Source organism: Cucurbita pepo, chromosome 5 (genome assembly GCF_057944985.1).
Source record: "Cucurbita pepo subsp. pepo isolate OVF chromosome 5, ASM5794498v1, whole genome shotgun sequence".
NCBI classification, from domain to species: Eukaryota; Viridiplantae; Streptophyta; class Magnoliopsida; order Cucurbitales; family Cucurbitaceae; genus Cucurbita; species Cucurbita pepo.
The window spans coordinates 661,187-682,210 of record NC_141802.1 but is presented as its reverse complement, the minus strand read 5'-3'; the positions used below and the strand labels follow the sequence as shown (position 1 = coordinate 682,210).

Sequence of the window (21,024 nt, the reverse complement as noted above, 5' to 3'; positions counted from 1 at the left end):
AATTATGAGACTGACTACGATATATAACAAGTCATAGGGCTAGATCCTCTCTATAAGGTACGCGTTTTAGAATAATAAGGCTGACAACAATAAGTAACGGACTAAAGAGGACAATATCTACTGACAATCAACTTCGGCTGTTACAAATGGTATCAGGTACAGTCACTGAAAATGTGCGAGACACTAGTAGAGCTAGATTCTCTCCATTTTAAAATTGTGGGAGCAAATAATATCTACTAGTAGTATAGTAACAGAGCCAGTCACTAAATGATGCAAGGCACGGGTGAGAGTAAAGCTAACTTCTCACTATAAACTCCAAAACCTTAATAAAAGGAGACAATATCTACTAGCATATGGTACCAGAGCCAACCACGTTTGGAATTAGAATACAGTGTGTCGATGAATTAAAATATGTACCTTCACTGTCTGAACAGATGAATCAGAAGGGGGAAAACCTCACACCCAAAAAACAAGGAGATGAAAATGGAGAAGTGTGATGATGATGAACAGAGAAGAAGAAGAAGAAGAAGCCGCCATTAACAGTGTAGAATGAAGAATCAGAACCAAAACCAAAACCCTAAAACAATGGATCAATGGACCGATCTCTTTCTACTTCCATGTCTGCTCAACCATCCAAATCCCTTCAAAGCTTTCGACATTTTCACGAGATTAGGTCTCCCCATTCCCAAATTCATCTTCCCCGCCGAGAATTTCAGAGCCTGTAAACAGCAAAGTTGCCCTTCTCGATCTTCATATTCATCTTCATCTTCATCTTCCTCTTTGCCTTTAATTTTCTTCCCTTTCTTCGATTTCCCGTTGATTTTCTCATTCTTCTGCAATTTATTCCATTCGCTCTTCTCGTATGTCTCCCATAGAGAATCCATCCCCTCTGTTCCTTCTGAATTGTGCCGCTCTTCGAAGAGCTTACATGCGAGTGTTCTTCTCCATTCTTTCTCCTTCCTCATCGATCCGTAGCTTCCGAGTGAATAATCTCTGCTGAAACTCCCCGGTGAACTCCATGGACTCGATTCCGATCTTGAAGAAATCGATGATTCTTCCGTCAGTTTCCTCAAATCTTTGATCATTTCGTTTTCAATCGCCTTCGATGAATCCCGAATCTCTTCTTTCTTTTCGTTTTTTTCTTCGCATTCCCCTGTTTTCGCTTCATTCTCGTAGGCCAAGGGGCTTTCCGGGGAAAACTCCATTTTCCCGGGAAAATTCTCCATGGATTCTTCACAGTCGACCTCCACATCCAAGATTTTCCCGGGAAAATTATCCATCGATTCTTCACAGTCGACTTCCACATCCAAGATTTTCCCTGGAAAATTCTCCATGGATTCTTCACAGTCGACTTCCACATCCAAGATTTTCCCGGGAAAATTCTCCATCGATTCTCCACAGTCGACTTCCACATCCAAGATTTTCCCGGGAAAATTCTCCATCGATTCTCCACAGTCGACTTCCACATCCAAGATTTTCCCTGGAAAATTCTCCATCGATTCTTCGCAGTCGACTTCCACGTCCAAGATTTTCCCTGGAAAATTCTTCATCGAATCTTCACAGTCGACTTCCACATCCAAGATTTTCCCGGGAAAATCCCCCATCGACTCTTCATAGTCGACTTCCACTTCCACTTCCGGGACATTGAATTCACTATCCTCACCGCCATAAAGATTCTGTTCAGTACCAAAAGTGTAAGTCTCAAACACGATTTTATAAGCTTCGAGCTCTTCCATGGGGCGAAATTCATCGATTTCCTCCGGCGTTCTTGGACGCAAACTGTCAAAAACAACTTGGTAAGTAGTAGCAAGAAACCCCATCTTGGAATTGTCAGCAAATTGACGAACACAGTGAAGGTGAAGATCAGAGGAAGATGAGAGAAGCAGAGTGAAGAAGGCAAAGAGGAGGAGAAAAGTGGTGAAGAAGAGAGGAGAAAGAAATGAAAGAAGCTTGAGAAAGTAAGGGAAGAAGAAGATGAAGTAAGAGAAGTAAAGAGGGTGAGAGAGAAGGAAGAAGACGAAATGGAAGAACTGAAGAACAACAGAGGACAGTCCAAATTCTTTCTTGGAGATGGAGATTTCAGACATTGTTATGATCTTTCTTTTTTGCTTTTTTTTCTCTCTCTGTTTTTGAAGCTCTGTAACAATGGCGGACGATGGGGTAGTTTGTTGGTCTTGGTGTTGCAGTGGAGAGGAGAGAAAAGGAAGGGTGGAGAATTGGGAGAGAGAGCGGCGTGAATAAAGGAAAGAGACTGAATCAGAGAGAGAAAGAGAGAGAACAAAAAAGAGGAGCCAGCAACGAACAATGGAAGGAAAATGGCAGGCCTTTAGAAACTTTTTGTCTGCCTGTGCCTCTTATATCAATATATCTTATTAACCTAACTACCTACCTTATTACTTAATATCATATATTTTATTAACCTAACTACCTACCTTATTATTATGTTCATTTTTTTCATAATTTTCTTTCCTTTCATTTCCTCGTCATTCATATATGGCTTGATTGACTACTTGTTATAAAAAGAAGATTTAAAAATTAAATCTAGTCAAATGGTCGTTATTTTTTTATTCTAATTTTTAAGTAACTATTTCATGATTTAGAATTTTGTAGGAAAAGAAAATCAAATATATCAAATATTAAAATAGTAGAGGATGAGAATTAAAAAAAAAAAAAAAAAAAAAAAAGTGTAGTGTGAGTGCTCCTAACGTTCTACTTGAAAATATATATTTTAACTAATTGAACCCAAGACTAGAATGAGTATTACAGATAGAACTTTCAACTTGTTAATTAAAATTTACGCTTTAACTAGTTGAACTATAATCACAATGAGCATAGCTCATCGGTAATAAAAATAGAACTATATTCATATTAACAAAAGTTTGACACTTTGTAGGCAAGTTATCTATATATTCTTGAAAAAAAAAATCATTGATTATTGACATAATTATAAGAATCAATTATAGACTAGATACGACATCATAATCGAATTTCTTTCACACACATGATATTGAATTAGAAAAATGTAAGCTTAGAACTAGTCCTAATAAGTTTTTTGATTTAATAGTTTTGATTGACTCAACATTTGATAAACTTGATTGACCTCATACATTCCTAAAAGTTTAGACTTGAAGTTGTTACCAAATTGATTGAAATGGAGCTTGTATCTTTGGAAAACACCAAATACTATAAAGAAAAAGAAAGGAAGACCTTTAAGGAAAAAAAGACAATAGAAAAAACAGAAGGAAAGGAAAGGTCAGAGTTGGTAAAGGATAAAATGGATACGTTTGTGGACAATCAGCCCTGGTAAGAGATTGGCACCTCCACAGAACAGAAAAATTTTGTCTAGATTTACATAAAAGTGGCAGAAACAAGATAAAAAGGAATAAATCTCTCATTTTCAACCAGAAATGTCAAACTAGGTAAAAATAAAAATTAGTTCACGGTCATGATATATAAATAAATTCACACACTTCAATTAATACAGTTAAAGCAATTGACAAAAATAATATAGAAAAAAAAAAAAACATTTTGATCCCAAAAGAAGACAAAAGGAAAGGAAGATGAGTGAGTATAAGAGGTAACTTACATGTACTCTTTACATTGAAGTCGGAGATTCAAATTCTCACCACCAGCATTAGTTGTACTACAAAAAGAGAAAGGAGAGAAAAAAAAACCATGTAACTTACAAATAATATAAAACTAATAAAACCTTTGCCTCATTAAAATTTATCACCACAACAGGACAATTTAGAACCATCTTTCAAATATTTGCAACAAAATGTACCCTTTAAAATCTCATCAACTCTAAAAGTGGCAAGCCAATATGTATTTTTCTTTAAATAAACCCTCCTATCCCACTGAAAATCTTCGGTCATAACCTAAATACTAAATTTAAGAGAGCTATTATCACTGGATTTATCCACTCAAAGCCTAAAGTAAATCCATGAGGAAAAAGGGTTGTAGTGTGGGAATTGGACTTCTGATGGTTATAAAAGAAACAACAAAATGATAATGCCTACTTGAGTGCATTACAATAGCAGCTGCAAATTAGACACATGTCCATACAGTCCATTGCAGCTCTTCGTGAAAAGGAAAGGAGGTAAAAGTTCAACAAACTGAAGTGGGTATTTTCCTATTTCTTTTACGCCTAATGAATGCTTTTTCATCCCCTTTACATGTAGCCATACGTATTTAATTCAATAAGAAAAACACAGACAAGAAAAGAAAAGTTGTAGTCACGAGGGAAGTTTTTCTGTAATTTAATATTGTTACTTACGATGCTTGTGTCCAGTGCCAAGACGGCAATAATGGTGCTTCGGATGCTTTACTGGGATGGGCCCATCAAGGTTGACAATGTTAAGATATGTTCCAAACGCCCAAAAAAGAAGGATTCTTCTCCATTTGTATTTGTCCAATGCGAATGTTACATAATTATATTCCTGCTTGTCCTGCGTTCAATCAACAGTCAAAAAGGAATTGAAAGGATGAAACCGACCAATTATAATCCTTTCTCCAGTCACTCACCGACCCCATCAACAATCATTAAAGACATCAAGCCTTTGCTTCATTATCCATCAACCGTACTAACAAAGCATTTTCCAGTGATAAAACTGTCATAAATTGAAATAAAAGGCCTGGCCAACAGATAAAATCATAAAAGACAAGAGATGCTTGGATTATATCACGCCTTCAGGCTTCAATAACAAAGACTCGGAATTGTTACTCTTTGCCAGGCAGATTGACTCAACGTCGAACCTTTTGGTTTCGCAGGAAATAATCTTGCCCATTCCAACCCATGAGGCTCCCAGGGAAGAATGTTTATAAAATCATAAAAGGAAGATGAAAACTGGTTCTATTAAAATAATTCGAACTCGACTACAATATGATCTAGAACATACATATTCTGTAATTACTCTGTCATGATAGGCTTGTTCTTGTTTGCCTTGAATCTCTGCTCTTCGGGCTTCTGCTCCTCAATTTTTCTGAAGTAAACATCACAAATAACAACATGATCAGATCAGACTACAAATGCCCATCTACAACATTACAATGCAATTATTATCGATGGAGGAAATATATTCCAAAATACAGAATATGTTTTGATACTATTATTTCTGGATTACGCATTGGGGAAAGTAAAGTCATAGGCTTGCGTAATTGAAACAGTAGAGACAAGCATTCAACACAAGAATAAAATTACTTCCCCTTTAACTGCTGACTTAATCATAAGCGCAACAATTAAGAATATTCGGGAAGCTGAATAATGAGAGGAAAGAAAAGGAATGGGGGCACAATCTTTTAACCTTTAGGCTTCGTTTGATAAGGTATTCACTACAGTGTGATCATAATTTTTAAGCCAATGTAATAATGCCGCATAGAATAAACGGTCAGCCAGGCCAAATCCAAAAGATCAGAAATAAAGAAAGCTATGTCGGTCATGCGCTTTCGAAGGATTGAAATATGCACTTTTTTTCTTCTTCTTTGTATTCTTTAATAGTAAACAGATTGGTAGTATGAAATACAACAAAAGGGAAGGAAATCTAAACTCCAGGCTAAAGCAGATTATAAAAAAAAAGGCCAAAAGATCATTAAGACTAAAACTGCTAAAGCTAGTGTAGTAACATTTACACCAAGATAAAGCAACCGCTATAATTGAAATGCAACCGCTAGTGTTGTTAAATAGCCGTTGTTCATTTGAAGCCGAAGACTCCAAAGGAAAGTTTAATTTACACTCAGAAATCTTAAAGAACACAACTGTACTTTAAAGTTTAAATAGAAATTGCAAATCCGTCGTCGCTAGCTATATACTGAATTCAAATCGGGTAAATCCGAAGTCTCAAGGAAAGTAATTAAACTATGCTAAGAAGCTTTCCATAGAGGTTAGTGGTACAGTTCGACTGTCAAACCTCTAGGTGATTATTAGTATCAACTAAAATCTGCAAAATGCTTCAAAATGGACTGCCTATTAAAATCGCGCTTCATGCTTTTATTCACTAACAAAGTAAGAAACAGCGAACTAACTGGCCATAAAAGCAAGACGAAGACCAAACAGCGAACTAACTGGCCAAATAAAAATGACACGATAACTCCTACACAGTTCTAAGATCATCATACTTCGTTAGTTTCCTCCGCAGAATGAATCGATATCTAGCAAACAAATATCAATAATCATTCAACAACCTAAACTACTTAAGCCTGTAGTACAGTTAACTCACTTCTAAAGCAATCCAAAAAGTCGCACAATCAAACAAACCAGTAGCCGATAACACAACTTTCCAGGCCGAAACCAAAAACAAAATGAATTAAACGAAAATCAAAACAACCTAGAATAAAAAACAAACCAAATGCACAGTTCCAGAGAACAGATAAGATCAAGTTAACGAACTACATTACCAAATCTCAACAAATTCATTTCTGAATGTAAACATGGTGAAACAAGATCGTCGCATACCTATTATCGTAGGCTCCTCCTCCTTTCTGGCTGAGGAAAGAGCAGAACGGAGGAGAGTTGACGCCATAGATCATTATGGACAGATTGGAAGCAACGGCAACAGCATTCCGAGCAAAAAACCATACCCTGTCTCCCGCCACGAAATCTGCAACTTCGATTATATAAATATCCGCGATGCATAGAAATAGGCGGGTGAAGGAAATATTAATTAACTTTTAAAAAATCCCTTATTAATTTATTTTCCAATCCAAAAATATTTAATTTTCCCTTAAATCGTTTAATTAATTAAATTATTGGTCTGGTTGATAAAACGTTCAAAATTGATCAGAGCGCGCCACACGCGTAGGTGGGTGCCCGACATCCAATCACCGATTCGTCGGTGTCTCTAGCCATTATTTTATTTTCCCGAACTACCCTTCATCATTTCCTTTAATCCCCAATATGTCCTCCCTTATCTGTTCCTAAGCTCCACCCTTAACAATTTACGAAAATACCCTTTTCCTTTGACCAAGTAAAATTAATTAAAATAAATATCTCCAAATTATTTGTTCGTATCCTAAATTCGAGACCTCGTTGTTTGACTCAGAGCCCGTCTCCTAGAATTGGTCAATAATTATTAGCAATTAATTTTTTTTTTCTTCCACACGCAAGTATTTTAAATAATTAGATTATTATGCTTATAAAATGGAATATATATATATATGTATATATAGTAATTTGTTAGAACAAAAGGTATGTATGCATGTATGTATATATATATATGTATATATATATATAATATAATTTTTTTAATTGTTTTAATCAATTAATCTATAAATTAATAATATTTTAACTAAATTAATATATTTTAGATCAAAATATTATCTAAATATATATATTTATATAAATTGATATCTATCTGGATCACCTACGACAAAAATAATATCGTGTTATTGCATCATAAATTGTTTTCTTTGACGTGGATTATAAAATTTTGACCTATAATATGTCGTTTTGTACATTGTTCTTATTTTTACTGGTTTTAATTTATATTTAATTTATTCACGAGATTTTCAGGTTAGTTTATAGATTTTATTACCTCTTAAATCGAAATATAAATTATTTATAAAAATATTTACCGATAATTTTCGATTCGAGATTTGATATTAGAGATATATTAATCGTAAATCAATAAATTTATATATAATTATTTTGTAATATGAACCTATAATGTTTATTAATGCAAAAATATGTCAATTTTGGAAAATTTTGAGCATTTATAAGGTGGGAATGTGATTGAAAATGTTGTTGATGAATTGCATAGAAGTCACGTTCTCTCTCTCTCATTAGTATTTCTCTCTCTAAAACCAATTTTATTCTCTCTGCCTCCATTGCAGACCACCACCTGGTTCGGGTCATCAGTCCAAACAGAACAAATTTACAAAACGAGGGATTTCAAAAAGGTGGTAGAGAAACAGATGATGCATGAGTTCAGAATTTGCGTATAATCCTTTCTCCTCGTAATCTCAACCCGCTTTTGTTTTTCGATCGTTTTTCTACGCCTCCTCCGCCGCCGCGACCTCAGGTATGAACGGCGGCTCTCTGTTTTTTGATCGGTTTTGTTTGGTCTCCGGTCGTCGACATTCGGCGTTGACGGGCGGAATCCGAATGCCGATCACTTGTTTGTTTGTTTGTTTTGGATTTTTGGTTTCTGAGTTAGCGTCTGTTTAGTGCTGCGTTTGTTTAGATTGGCGTTTTGAGGAATTTGGTATCTGAATTTCTTGTCGGCGGCTGGGTTGACTTGTAGCGATGAGTTTGAGAATTTCCAGCACCGAATTTGATAGGTTTAGATTCTGAGTTGAAGTTTTAAGTTTAAACAAGTTGAGCTACGTTTGATTTGAATAGATTGGGAAGTTTGCTAATGGAGTTCACCAAATTTGTTTGGTTTTTTGCTCAATTCAAGGTTCTTTTGGCTGATAGCTACTAGTTTTGTACTGCAATTTACTGCTTTTTGGATGGTGATAGTTTATGTTGGCACTGCTTTTAGATTATTGATTCATAGAATGATACTTGAATTTTGGTGTAGTACCTCCTGTTGTGCATTTTGACTTCATTTAGATCGCTTCGGTTGAGAGAAAGTGAAGTTAAACACTGTTTTTTAGGTACAAAAGAAGAATATACTTCACTAAGATGTTTATGTTTTCTTCTTCTTCCTCTTTGATTTGTATTTTGATAATATGAGAACTTTTGTTGTGAGATCCTACATTGGTTGGAGAGGTGTAGAGGAGAACGAAACATTCCTTATAAGGGTGTGAAATCCTCTCCTTAGCAACGCATTTTGAAACCGTGAGGTTGACGGTAATATGTAAGGGGCTAAAGCGGTGGGCTTGGGCTGTTACAAATGGTACAAAGCCGGACACCGAGTGGTGTGCTAGAGATCCTACATCGGTTGGAGAGTGGAACGAAACATTCCTTATAAGGGTGTGGAAACCTCTCCCTAGCAACGCGTTTTAAAACCGTGAGGCTGACAGCAATACGTAAGGAGCTAAAGTGGTGAGCTTGGGCTATTACAAATAGTATCAGAGCTGGATAACGAGCAGTGTGCCGGTGAGGACGCTGGCCCCCAAGGAGGGTGGATTGTGAGATCCCACATCTGTTGGAGAGTGGAAAGAAACATTCCTTATAAGGGTGTGAAAATCTCTCCCTAGCAGACGCGTTTTAAAACCGTGAGGCTGACGGCGATACGTAACGGGCTAAAGCAGTGGGCTTGAGCTATTACAAATGGTATCAAAGCCTGACACCGAGTGGTGTGCTAGCGAGGATGCTAGGCCCCAAGGAGGGTGGATTGTGAGATCCTACATCGGTTGGAGAAGCGAACAAAATATTCCATATATGAGTGTGGAAACCTCTCCCTAGTAGACGCGCTTTAAAACCATGAGGCTGACAACGATACGTAATGGACTAAAGCAGACAATATCTGCTAGTGGTGGGCTTGAACCGTTACATACGTTCATCCATTTGGTTTGAGTGCTCTTAAATGTATGAATCAACGTGAAAACAAGTCTTCCTTATTGATTGTTCTCAGCAACTTGCATTCTTTATCCCCATTATGATAGATGCCACAATTCTGTTCTTTGAGCCTTATTGATCAGTTTGTTGTTTGTCTGTCGGTCCCAGTGTTTTGGAGATGTCTTTTTTCTTCTCATGGAACCTGATTGAGTTTGTTCTACTTCTCTGCTCTAGATGTGAGGTGATCCAGGAAAAACAACCAAATAGTACCAGCGATAACGCGATCGAAGCTAATTATGGTGAGCTTAAGAAGGCGTAAACTCCTCGGACTTTGCACTGGTAATGTCTTGAAGCTATGGCATTGAGAAAATGCCATTTCTATTCATTTGATTCATAACAGAACCACAGAAGGCTTCTTATACTCATTTTGTAGGCAAAGGCTCATTTGATGCTCCAGTTTCAAAGTTTTCTGAAAATTCGACTGCTGAAGATCTCGAGCACTCTTCGATTAGTGTTCATCCCATCTGTTCGAACGAATTCAACGAGATAGAGGTGGTCAGTATTATTTTGATTTCCAGTTTCTTCAATCGCTGCATAATCACATCATGTTTATGTCTTGTAGTGCATAACGAGTACATTTATGCTCGATACTCATCTTGATAATATGGCATTTTTCAGAATCCCGTTGCAAATTTAGAGACCGAATCGTCGAGGGTATCTGTTTTGGACACATCAAAGGAGAAAAGTGATGAGCCATTTGCAGGTGTGTTTGGTTTCATTTTTCACTGAGTTTTGAAGTGATATCTTTCTGTTCATATGCTTTTTATTTGCAGAACCGCCCGTAAAACGTAGAAAACGACACCGGAGAAAGCAGTTTCCAGAAGAATGTTTCTTAATGAGAGGTGTTTATTTCAAGAACATGAAATGGCAGGCTGCTATTAAGGTTGACAAGAAACAAATACACTTGGGAACTGTTGAATCACAAGAAGAAGCTGCTCATTTGTATGACAGGTACCATTTTGAAGTGCTAAAGTTCTAGCTGATTGATGAATATATTAATGGCATTTTGTCCCTAAGATATGTAACCACCCAAGCCCCCATTGTCTTTTTTATCTAAAACGTGTCAGCTAGGTCGAAGTTTTTGCACCTTCGTTCCCCTCACCAACCGATGTGGGATTTCATAATCCACCTTCCTTGGGGGCCCAGCATCCTTGCTGGCACACGAACTTAGCTCTAATACCCTTTGTAACCGCCCTAGCCCACCACTAGTAAATATTGTTCTCTTTGGGTTTTCCCTTTCGAACTTTCCCCCAAGATCTTAAAACACCTCTGTTAGAGAGAGGTTTTCACGCCTCCGTTCCCCTCTTCACCGATATGAGATCTCACTCGACAACTAGAAAATTGGTGCATTTTAACATTTTAATGCTTACAAAGGATTTTGTGCAAAAAAAAAAAAAAAAAAGAAAAAAAGAAAATAGCCAAGGAGCTGATCATCAGTCTTTTGCTATTCTAGAGCTGCTTTCATGTGTGGAAGGGAACCCAACTTCGAGCTCCCAGAGGCGGAGAAGAAAGAACTGAGAAAGGTTAATTGGGACGAGTTTTTAGCAATGTCTCGGCTCGCAATCGCTAATAAAAGTAAGTCTCTGTTTTCTTCAATTTGGTTAATGTTCATATGAAGATGATCTGAGTTATTTATCATCATATTCGCCAGAACAAAAGAGGGTCAGCCCAGAATCAAAGAACTCTAAACTTCCTATGCTGGGGAACGACGACTTGAACAAGAGACAGGATGAGTTCAGTGACCTCTCAGCTCCAGAAGAGATTGAACAACTTGCCATGAAATTTTGATGGAGATGTGCAGTTTTGATTTCTTTTATTAAAAGGCCATTGAAATTTTGGAGCATTGGATGTACATCAGTTTAGTGATTTAGGCAAATCCTTCGGGCATTTCATGAACCATTGTTCTTGCAAGAATTTAGACATGAACAAGTCAGGAATTTTAGTACTTTCAGGTGAAAATCTACTTTAGATTCATAGTAAGAATGATAATTTACATGTATTGAGTTCAGCAAATCGCTACTAGTTCGAACACAAATCAGTGAGAATCAATTCCTTGTTATCTCATTACATAAGTGTTCAAGTCGAAACACCCAGATCGCAAGAACAAAAACAAGCTAGTTTCCGACTCTAAGAAAGCAGTGAAACGAGCGAGACGAACTCGAGCGTTACTCGGCCCTTGGATCTCGTGTTAATCACAAAGTGTTCTGGGTATTTTCTCAACAACATAAGCAGGCCATACCATGGTTTATCCTTGGCTTCAGAACCGTGCCGATCCTCTGATTTGAGGTACTTCCTTACACGACTGTGGTGCCAAACACTGCCATAATTCTCGACCAGCTACGACAAATAAAGCATCAAGTAATCAGTTCTCCCACATGTGAACATAACTTTTTAGGTCGACCACAATAGAAGTCGAGAATGACAGAAAAGTCGAGCCTTACAAAAGCTAGCAACCCTTATAAACAGCCTATCATAGGTTCAGTTTCTCCTTCATTTACTTAAGATTCAAGAGGAGCCTTCCTAATCAAACATACCTCAGAGTGGAGTTTCTCCATAGGCATCCATTCGCCCGGGCCACAAAGATCAGACAGCACGGTAGCTACCGATGATACGACGTCCTTTTCCTCCTGGAGGAGCTGATTATCAGCTTCTCGTTCAACTCTTGATCTTCCATCCAACTTCTTGTCCATGGAAACTGTAGATTATGGTTCAAGAGAAATCTTAATATCTATGCCATACAGATATACAGAATTTAGAAGATCCATACTCAAGAATGAGAAGGAGACAACAAAAACATATAGACAAAGATGGACATCACATATACTCCGTCCACGATCCACAACACTGTTAGGAACCACGAATCTCTACAGGTATGATATTGTCTACTTCGAGCATAAACTTTTATGGTTTTACTTTTGGTTTCTCCAAAAGGTTTCATACCAATAGAGATAGCGGTCCTTACTTATAAACCCATGATCTTCCTCTTAATTAGCTAATGTGAGACTACTCCTGTCAATAATCCTCCCCTCGAACAAAGTATACATAGAGCCTCCCCTGAGGCCTCCTTCTCTAAAGCTCTCGAACAACCTTCCCTTAACCGAGGCTCGACTCCTTCCCTGGAGCCTTGGAACAAAGTTCCCCCTTTGTTCGACACTTGAGTCAACTTTAACTATACCTCCTTCTTTAGAGCTCTCGAATAACCTCCCTTTAATCGAATCTAGACTCGTTCCCTGGAGCCCTCAAACAAAGTACACCCTTTGTTCGACACATGGGTCACCTTTGACTATACCTCCTTCTCTAGAGCTCTCGAATAGTCTCCCCTTAATCGAGGCTAGACTCCTTCCTCGGAGCTCTCGAACAAAGTGCACCCTTTGTTCGACACTTGAGGCACCTTTGACTACACATTCGAGACCCACAACTATTTTATTAGACACTTGAGGATTCTATTAGCATGACTAAGTTAAGGACATTACTCTGATACCATGTTAGAAACTACGAACCTCCACAATACGACAGACTTTCGGGCAGTATACACTAAAATCTGGCACTATAAGTAAACACTACCATGATCAAAAGTTACCCAATTCTGGATTCAATTGTCTAAGAATGAAAATCAAAGCGACACTATCAGAAACTTCAACATAGATTATCTCTAAACCTCTAAAAGTAATCAAGCAACCAATGCCAAAACGAAGAACAAGAAAGATGCTAACCCATTCCGCCGGAAAATCCTACTTTTCCACCAGAACCACCAGCTCCATATCCATCCCGCCGGAACTTCTTGCCGCTACTTCCCCCAATATCATCGTCGTCCTCATATCCCTCCTCATAATACTCCCGTCCTTTCCCTTTCTTCCCCGTCGTCCCTGCAGCAGCGCCTCCTCCAGAGCCAGCCAAATGAAAATTATAGTGCGAGTGCGGCGGCACTACCGCCCCGGTCACCGCAGGACCCGCCCCCGCCGATCCGGAATGACCTAAATAGCTCCTCGCCCCAACCGAGGCACCCAAAATATTCCTCACCGGCAACAAGAAATAGAACTCCTTATCCCCAATCTGAAGAAGATCTTGAGAATCGAGCTTGACCGGCGCGTTTCCGGGCAGATGAAGAACTCCTTCAACGAGGCAGCCATTTTTTCCGAGCACTTCTAGGGCAAATCGCCGCCTCGTGAAATCGTAGAAAATACGAGCGTGGTGGCGGGAAATATTCATGCCGCCGCCGAGGCTGGACAGGTCGACGTCAACGGTGGATTTCTTGGAATTCCGGCCGAGGATTATGGAGTAGGTTTGCATATAGTATTCGAAATCCTCGCCCTGAAGCTTCGCAAACCCTGCTTCAACATCACTGCCCGCCGTGCCCATCGCACAGAAATTCGAATCGAAATCGAAAATTGACGATCTCAATAGAATTTGAGATGCAATTTCCCCCAATTAAGAAATCGATGAAGAATCTATTGCCTCCATGATTTATAAAAACAGCCCACCCAGCTTTTCAATATCTTGGTTACAAATTCTTCAAAATATTCTTAAAAAAAAAAAAACTTTAACAATTAACTCAACCGATCCAAATTCCATTTAAATTTCAAAGTAAAATGAATATTGGTGAATTTGGATGCTATTAATTCTCGACTAACTATATATAAAAAAAAAAATGATACAAAAATATGTAACAATATTACCTTTTAACCTTGTATATTTATCAATTTCTTTTAAGAGAAGAATGGACCATAGAAATTTAAAGCCGATGAACTGCAAAAGGACCACTCAACAACTTGTTTCCATTATAAATTGGAAGGCCTCCCAAGTTCAAAATCCGTACACAAAATATGAAAAAAGAAGAAGATGATGAGCAAGAATATTGTTAGTTTGAATTAATCAAGATATTCTCTTAATATTTAAGATATTTATATAATATTTTGAGAATATATTAATTATAAAATATATCTTATTCTGTTAATATTTTTTTTTTGATTTAGTATATTTTATTTTATTTTTAAATTTTAATTAATTTATATTTATATTTTATTTTATTTTATTTTTAAAATTTAATTAGTTTATATTTTCTATTAGTTGGTATCTTGTATCTATTTATCTATTTAAATATAATGAAGATTTAACCTTCTATCCCAATTCTATTTCTCATTCTTAAATTTGAATATCAATGAAAATTCTTAAATTTGAATATCAATGAAGATTGAACCTTCTATTTCAATTCTAAATTTATGGAGTCCACCAAGGGACAGAGTGGAAAGAGGTGGCCGGAAAGTATGGAGTCCACCAGAAGTACCCATAATAGTAATGGTTATGGTTTGTATGAATAAAAAGATGGTAAAGTGTAAGTAGGTCTCTTGCTTAAGGGATGGTAAGTGAGGCCAATGAAAATCTTATTCTAATCCTATTTTAGTTAAATAATTACAACCACAAGAGATCATGAAATTCAAACAAATCAAGCAAGGATGAAATGTTGACAATCATTTCATAATTATCCGATAATCTAACGAACCAACTCAACTTAACTCATATGGGAAAAACGGACAAAAATCACAATTTCGAAGAGGCAGACAAAACTCGGCTTGTGTCGTCAAGAGAGATACATTACTTGTTGTTCACTGTTCAAGAGAGATATGGTCAATAACTCGAAAGACAAACCTTCTCTGGATGTCTAATCATAAACACAGACATAGCGAATATGGGAGAATAAGCCAAGATTGGATGTTACGCTGAGTAAAAATTGCGATCTCAAGAAAAGACGATTATATGATTGACCTAACGACACGAGAAAAATCTTTGAGCAAAAATAAGACTTCATGTTGATTTGTGTAAATTGTCTCAGTACCATAGAACAATTATTGGCTTCTAGATTGATTGACATATCGAAATTCACATTTTGTTCATTTGGTACATTAATTAAATAAGAATCCGTAGTCATAAGCTTCCGCAAATGATGGAATAAATTTGAATATCGTTCAGAATCCTCACCTTGAAGCTTCTACAAACCCTAGTTCGACATACTTGAAGCTCACATCCATTATAGAGAAATTGGAATAGAATTCGAAGTTTACAACTTCAGAACGAGTTTTGCATATAACCCGCAAAATGCTTCTCATCATCCTTTAGATCGACATCACACTATTTTAGATTATTGTTAAAAAAAAAAAAAAAAAAAAAACCCTAAAACTACTCATCTTAATTTATTTCAAAAGTTTCTGCTATTCATAATATTTCTAATTTCTCATAAATATTTCAAAACAAATTAATTCTAAATAAAAATCTATAAAAATATTTATTTTTAGACAAAAGTTGACGTGTCAATAAAAATTTATGAAAGGTAGGTAACGTTACAACTTTGAAAAGAATCGAAATAAATGATAAAGTTAACGATTTAGCATTCATATGGGTCATTGCTAAGATTTTAGCAATTTCTCTGCAACCAAAACAACCTCAAACCATCTCAATATAGCAGAAAAATGGGCCATGAAAAAATTAAAAACCAAATGAATTGCAAAGGGGCCATGAAAATTTAAGGTAGAATGAATTCCAAAGGGGCCACTCAACAACTTGTTTCCATTAGAACAAAGATTCCCATGCAGAAACCCATTAATCTTTATACTAAAAAAGGATGCCTAAATTCCCTTGGCTGCCTATAAATTTGGAGGCTTTTCCCAACTATTCTCATTCAAACAGAAAACAGAGAGAAGAAAGAGAAGATGATCAGTAAGGCTCTAGTCATCCTGCTTGCAGTCTCTGCAATGGCAATGGCAATGGCGGCTCTGCAGACTGCTGAGGGAGCAAAAGCTCAGAATCCCCAGGTTTTCAAGGAAAATTTGGGGTACAAATCCAAGGGGGAATATGGCTGTGATGGATACAAATACAAAGATCGAGATTGCTACAAATATGGCTACTGTGACAAATCCAATGAGGACTGTGACTGTGATGAATACAAATACAAAGATGGAGACTGCGATGAATATGGCAACTGTGACAAAGCTCCCTACTATGAGGCGGGCGACCATCCGTACGATGGGAATTCCTACAAGAAACAGGCGCTCGACTCGAAGAAAGAGGTGGCCGGAAAGTATGGAGTCCACCAGAAGTACCCCTGAATCCCCCCCATAAGCATAGTATTGCTTATGGTTTCTAGGAATAAAAGTTTATGAACTATAACTTGGTCTTACTAATGGGATTGTGCTCAACTAGATGTATGCAAGTGAGGCCAATGTATTGGAATGGAAATCTTCCTTAAAACTATGCTAGTTTTCAATGAAAATCTTCATTCTCCAACATGATCCAAAAGCAAACAAGAACATATGGAACTCAGACAAATCAAACAAGAGATGATATGTTCCCAAATCTGTCTTTCAAGAACAAGAAGTATAATAAGCACTGCAACAAGGCTGCAAAGCGATGCAAATATATAAATGATCACATTAGATGCATGAAATTATATGAATAACATGCATGTCTAAACCTGAAGTCGACCATGATAAAAGCAACTTTCTGGATTTAATTATGTAATCTCATTGCATACTATTGTTTTTGTGTCGGGTTCGTTTACAACTCCATAAAACCACCAAAAGTATCGACCAAAAGAATATGGAAATCAAATTTTCCTGCTACCTGCTATTGCAACTCAGAGATCATCAAGCTGCAGCAGCCATCCGCAGAATGCACCAGAGATTTCCACCTAAAAATTAGTTTTTCTTACTTACAAGAAAACTTTCGACGATTTTCCTTCGAAGTTATTAAAAAGAATACCTGCACGATGTAATTTACCATACTGAAAGACCAATTTAGAAGTAAGTTCAGATGATTGCACTCGGCCATCGATATTATGTTTCCAATTCATCATGTCGTCCTAAGAGCGTGGTGATTCTTAACAATCATTATGAAGGATTTGAAATTGAGCTTTTATTTCCATGGAGAATAAAACTAAAGAACAAAAGAAAGCATAGAAAAACTAAGCTCGAAGGATTTATTTCATAATATACCTCCCTTGTATACAAAACCCACTTTCTGAAGTACTCTATATTCAAACTTTTCATAAATACAGCTAATTCAAATGTCCCTTTAATCAAACACATCCCATTACAACAATCCTAAACCACAAGTTATAATACAAATAAAAGAATCTCACTCCTAACCAACGAAACACGGTTATTTATGAAAGAAATCTCAGGACTAGGCCAATAACCAAAATGCAAATTGAAAATAAGGCATATGCAACCCTTTTGATCCATGAGAACAAAAGCATAAAGTAGCAAGCCAATTAAGCTACTTACATGTAAGCCTCACTCCAACCTCGTCCCAGGAAGGAACACTCTGATGAGTTCTTTGGCAGTTACTCTCTTCCTACAGGATGGGCATTTGCTCTGGACGGCTATTGCAGCCCTGATACATGACTTGCAGAAAATATGACCACACCTTGTTGACGTTTCTTCTACTAACGGACCCATGCATATTGGACAACTGAATTTGGGCTCCTTCGGTGGAGCAGGCTTCTCTTTCTGCCAATAAGACAGAAATCCCAAGTTGGCTAAAGATTAAGCACTAGAGAAATGATCCCATTTTCAACACTCTAATTATTATTATTTGTATTATAAGATTTAAGAAAAAGAAGGCTGTATTATAAACAAAAGAAATAGGACAGCCTAAAGAACAATGATGAGAAAGTCCCTGCCAAACAATTAGAGGATGAGCAATAGTGCACAAAAATATGAGTAACAACAAAGATTAAATTGTCCCAGTACCATAAAGCTATTGCTGCCTTCCAAATTGATCAATAAAACGGAATTTAGAGTTTGTTGATTTGACACGTCTCTCTTACGCTTGATGCGGTTATTATTTGACACCCGGCTCCACTCTTCTGCAACAATTAGAGGATGAGCATCACAACAAGTGGTGTGGGGTGGGGGGTGGTGTTGTAAAGATATCTGGATGGACACACCCGTCCATAGATGATACAACCATAAATACAAATAATAGAGAAGCTAGCTAAAGGTCACAACAGCTTATTAACTAAACTGCTATGAAGGTACGTATTGAAAATGATGTCATGCCGCATAAAGTCATGTCATATCAAAAGGAGTATGCAATGGCGGAATTATGGTGGCTTACTAATAGAAAATCAAGACAAGCAATAGTAGACCGTGGTTACAAATCACCAAGCTAAAAATAAAAACTATCATAATCATTAGCTGGGCATTGGTAATTTGGTGTAATGGTGTATTTTGGAAGGATGAATGAAAATCGATTATAAATCTCTCTTCTATTCATTTCTCTTGCTTGCATGCTCTAGCCAGGAGTGCAAGGTATTCCAAAAATCAGTGCTAGGATGGCTCTAACTAGTAATCGATGCTAATTGTTAGAAGAAATCTCAATGAACAGGTTTTTATGCCCTCACATATTCTTGCTCCTAAGTATTTAATGTTTCGAGATGTCTAAGTCCTTAAATAGTCTAAATTAAGATCATTGTATTGCAGATATGTTTGAGAATAGGAATCACCAAATCTAAAGGCTGTTTTAATTGCTGCTTCTGAGAACATCAAACCCAATGAACTACTTTCCTAATTATTATACTAATGTTCAATATTCTAATACATCAAATTTCTAAGTTACCTTTCATATTGATAATGAACATGCAGCACACTACATACCTTGAAATTTATAAAAACTAAGTAAAGAATAAAATGAAAATAAATAAAATTGTATTGCAAGGGAGAAAACTTTAAAATAGACAGATTTCTTCACCAATTAATAAAGGAGAAAAAGTAGAGCAAAAAAACTAACTATAGTCCTCCACCAGCTGAAATAACTATACCTGCATCCACATCAACTATAATCTTCCTAGCATTCCGTCTGGATTTATTTTTAGCCTGATAGATAATCAATCGAATTCATGAAATACAGATCAGAGTCGATCAATGGAACAATAATATAATATGGATAGAAGCATCATAAGTATTAAACAATAAAGTGAAGCCAGAAGAAGCATACTTCAGCAAATGCTGTGGCGGATGATTCAATAACATCATCATCAATGGCCTCAACATCAATCATTGCAGGTTGTACGGACTGTTGTTGATTAACTTGTGCTTCCTGAAACACCAATTGAGATGCCTCCCCTTGATCTCGGTTCTCGGTTGGTGGCATGATGTTGAGGTCCAAGTCCAATGCTTTCCTACGATGATAACCTCTTGTAGTATGTCCCCCCCTCATTGCCTGAGTACTCATCAATCTTGGAGCTCCTCAACAGCCTGCTATGCATGCCCTCAATATACTGAAAATCTTAATAAGAGCCCGACTTATGTCAGATAAAGTGAACAGAGGAAATTTTGAGATAGAAACTGATAGCTTCCAACAAAGCCAATACCACAACACCCACCATTCAAATACAAGATCATTAACAAGAAAACACTAAAAAAAAAAACATCGGTTATCATTCACTAACATGGCACACAAATCAAAAACTTGGAATAACTATTGATCACACTTACTCCCAACAACCAGCCCATAGATGTGAAGTCCATGCAATAACCACCAGGAGATTCACAGAGGGCAAAATACACAAGAAACAAATCCTTGTAAGTTTGTAACTCAGAAACCAAGACAACGAAAAAATCTTCACCAATCAACAAAAACGCTTTACACCAAACATGCTCTAATGTGGCAGCAAACCTCCTAATCAATTCTAACACCCCGATTCAAATACATCATGCCCTCGGATCAATCATAAGATTTATAATAAACCACAAAATTCAAAACCGATCGTCAAAATCTCTTTCTAAACTCCACCAGATAGTTTTTCCGAACTACACAAACATACACGATCCTAAACCAAATCATCGAGTCTTCAAACCCACGTGGATCAAAGCATTCACAAAAACAAATTATATAGAAAAAAAAAGAAAACACAATAAATTAAAACACCAGAAAACAAAATCCGTCCAATTTCAAGATGATATACCTCAAATAAGCGATTGATGAAGATATAAGGCGAGAGATTATAAGATATATATTGAAATCCGTTGGCGGTAGATAGATAAACTAGATTAGATTAGATGGATGAGTTTGGGTGTGGATGATCAGTTTTAGGGTTCTAAGGGTTGAGAGATGGAAGGAAAAATTAAAGGGAAAGCGAAACAGCCATTATAAAGGGGATTGGGGAATGGAGAATGGGGAACTTTCAGGGTTCTTGCGAGACTGAGGGACTCTGCGAAGGAGAGCCCCGAGGCCGAAACACGCCACGTCTTCTTCTGAAGACCAATCGTTGGTTTACACGTGTAAGTTTGATTCGCACGTGCCTACGTCACCAACTCCGTTTTGCTTTTGAAAATCTGAAAACCCCTTCCGATCATTGGACGGATCGTTTTCCGGCTAATATAGTTTGTGGTTTCTTGTTCTGAGAAATTTTATTTAAATTATTTTTATTTTGAATTTGTATTTAATAGTTATTAAATAATATTTATATTTCGAATCTCAATTAATCATTAAGTGGTTAACTAAAGTTTTTCAAAATATACAACGCGTTG

General features: G+C 36.9%; 5 protein-coding genes across 15 annotated transcripts; 1 reads left to right on the top strand and 4 right to left on the bottom strand.

Moving 5' to 3' along the window:
* Positions 1-294: 294 nt before the first annotated feature.
* LOC111794692 (uncharacterized) lies at positions 295-2,524 on the bottom strand. The gene has a single exon (XM_023676802.2). It carries the CDS (start codon positions 2,085-2,087, stop codon positions 591-593), a length of 1,497 nt encoding a protein of 498 aa, XP_023532570.2. The 5' UTR covers positions 2,088-2,524; the 3' UTR covers positions 295-590.
* Positions 2,525-3,586: 1,062 nt separating this feature from the next.
* On the bottom strand, positions 3,587-6,721 carry LOC147792559 (wound-induced basic protein-like). 2 transcript variants are annotated; one of them, XR_015420992.1, is made up of 4 exons: positions 6,452-6,721; positions 4,899-4,982; positions 4,277-4,448; positions 3,587-3,643 (listed from the first exon to the last, which is right to left on the bottom strand). XR_015420992.1 is itself a non-coding variant. In XM_087123664.1 (2 exons), the coding sequence occupies exons 1-2, from the start codon at positions 6,523-6,525 to the stop codon at positions 4,910-4,912; spliced, it is 147 nt and encodes a 48-aa protein (XP_086979790.1). In that variant the 5' UTR covers positions 6,526-6,721; the 3' UTR covers positions 4,459-4,909. The 2 variants fall into 2 exon arrangements, 1 of the variants encoding a protein (XP_086979790.1); XM_087123664.1 differs by lacking the exons at positions 3,587-3,643; positions 4,277-4,448 and having other exon boundaries at positions 4,459-4,982.
* A 1,019-nt stretch (positions 6,722-7,740) lies between these two features.
* Positions 7,741-11,342, top strand: LOC111795799 (ethylene-responsive transcription factor-like protein At4g13040). Of its 4 annotated transcripts, none has more exons than XM_023678387.2 (7): positions 7,741-7,893; positions 9,674-9,778; positions 9,873-9,994; positions 10,118-10,202; positions 10,273-10,450; positions 10,953-11,074; positions 11,151-11,342. In XM_023678387.2, the coding sequence occupies exons 2-7, from the start codon at positions 9,736-9,738 to the stop codon at positions 11,285-11,287; spliced, it is 687 nt and encodes a 228-aa protein (XP_023534155.2). In that variant the 5' UTR covers positions 7,741-7,893; positions 9,674-9,735; the 3' UTR covers positions 11,288-11,342. The 4 variants fall into 4 exon arrangements, with proteins under 4 accessions (XP_023534155.2, XP_023534154.2, XP_023534156.2 ...); XM_023678386.2 differs by having other exon boundaries at positions 7,741-7,932; XM_023678388.2 differs by having other exon boundaries at positions 7,741-8,015; positions 9,873-9,991.
* Positions 11,343-11,429: 87 nt separating this feature from the next.
* LOC111795798 (FHA domain-containing protein FHA2-like) lies at positions 11,430-14,332 on the bottom strand. Its single transcript, XM_023678384.2, has 4 exons — positions 14,176-14,332; positions 13,213-14,021; positions 12,034-12,194; positions 11,430-11,836 (listed from the first exon to the last, which is right to left on the bottom strand). The coding sequence occupies exons 2-4, from the start codon at positions 13,856-13,858 to the stop codon at positions 11,627-11,629; spliced, it is 1,017 nt and encodes a 338-aa protein (XP_023534152.2). The 5' UTR covers positions 13,859-14,021; positions 14,176-14,332; the 3' UTR covers positions 11,430-11,626.
* Positions 14,333-16,319: 1,987 nt separating this feature from the next.
* On the bottom strand, positions 16,320-20,722 carry LOC111795422 (uncharacterized). Of its 7 annotated transcripts, XM_023677840.2 has the most exons (6): positions 20,460-20,721; positions 19,490-19,749; positions 19,314-19,368; positions 18,244-18,359; positions 17,776-18,000; positions 16,320-17,251 (listed from the first exon to the last, which is right to left on the bottom strand). In XM_023677840.2, the coding sequence occupies exons 2-5, from the start codon at positions 19,724-19,726 to the stop codon at positions 17,785-17,787; spliced, it is 624 nt and encodes a 207-aa protein (XP_023533608.2). In that variant the 5' UTR covers positions 19,727-19,749; positions 20,460-20,721; the 3' UTR covers positions 16,320-17,251; positions 17,776-17,784. The 7 variants fall into 7 exon arrangements, with proteins under 7 accessions (XP_023533608.2, XP_086980406.1, XP_023533609.2 ...); XM_087124280.1 differs by lacking the exon at positions 16,320-17,251 and having other exon boundaries at positions 17,427-18,000; positions 18,244-18,356; positions 20,460-20,722; XM_023677841.2 differs by lacking the exon at positions 16,320-17,251 and having other exon boundaries at positions 17,427-18,000; positions 19,490-19,780.
* Positions 20,723-21,024: the final 302 nt, after the last annotated feature.

What these genes read in the sequence shown, in the direction of transcription:
- LOC111794692 (XM_023676802.2), bottom strand. Translation starts at nt 2,087, where the DNA reads ATGTCTGAAATCTCCATCTCCAAGAAAGAATTTGGACTGTCCTCTGTT.
- LOC147792559 (XM_087123664.1), bottom strand. Translation starts at nt 6,525, where the DNA reads ATGATCTATGGCGTCAACTCTCCTCCGTTCTGCTCTTTCCTCAGCCAG. An exon ending in GGAGGAGCCTACGATAATAG is followed by an intron (nt 4,983 to 6,451) that starts GTATGCGACGAT and finishes TGTTTACTTCAG; the next exon opens with AAAAATTGAGGAGCAGAAGC.
- LOC111795799 (XM_023678387.2), top strand. Translation starts at nt 9,736, where the DNA reads ATGGTGAGCTTAAGAAGGCGTAAACTCCTCGGACTTTGCACTG. An exon ending in ACTCCTCGGACTTTGCACTG is followed by an intron (nt 9,779 to 9,872) that starts GTAATGTCTTGA and finishes CTCATTTTGTAG; the next exon opens with GCAAAGGCTCATTTGATGCT. An exon ending in GCTCGCAATCGCTAATAAAA is followed by an intron (nt 11,075 to 11,150) that starts GTAAGTCTCTGT and finishes CATATTCGCCAG; the next exon opens with AACAAAAGAGGGTCAGCCCA.
- LOC111795798 (XM_023678384.2), bottom strand. Translation starts at nt 13,858, where the DNA reads ATGGGCACGGCGGGCAGTGATGTTGAAGCAGGGTTTGCGAAGCTTCAG. An exon ending in AGGATTTTCCGGCGGAATGG is followed by an intron (nt 12,195 to 13,212) that starts GTTAGCATCTTT and finishes CATAATCTACAG; the next exon opens with TTTCCATGGACAAGAAGTTG. An exon ending in TGGAGAAACTCCACTCTGAG is followed by an intron (nt 11,837 to 12,033) that starts GTATGTTTGATT and finishes TATTTGTCGTAG; the next exon opens with CTGGTCGAGAATTATGGCAG.
- LOC111795422 (XM_023677840.2), bottom strand. Translation starts at nt 19,726, where the DNA reads ATGAGTACTCAGGCAATGAGGGGGGGACATACTACAAGAGGTTATCAT. An exon ending in TATAGTTGATGTGGATGCAG is followed by an intron (nt 18,360 to 19,313) that starts GTATAGTTATTT and finishes TAATTGTTGCAG; the next exon opens with AAGAGTGGAGCCGGGTGTCA. An exon ending in AAGGCAGCAATAGCTTTATG is followed by an intron (nt 18,001 to 18,243) that starts GTACTGGGACAA and finishes TCTTATTGGCAG; the next exon opens with AAAGAGAAGCCTGCTCCACC.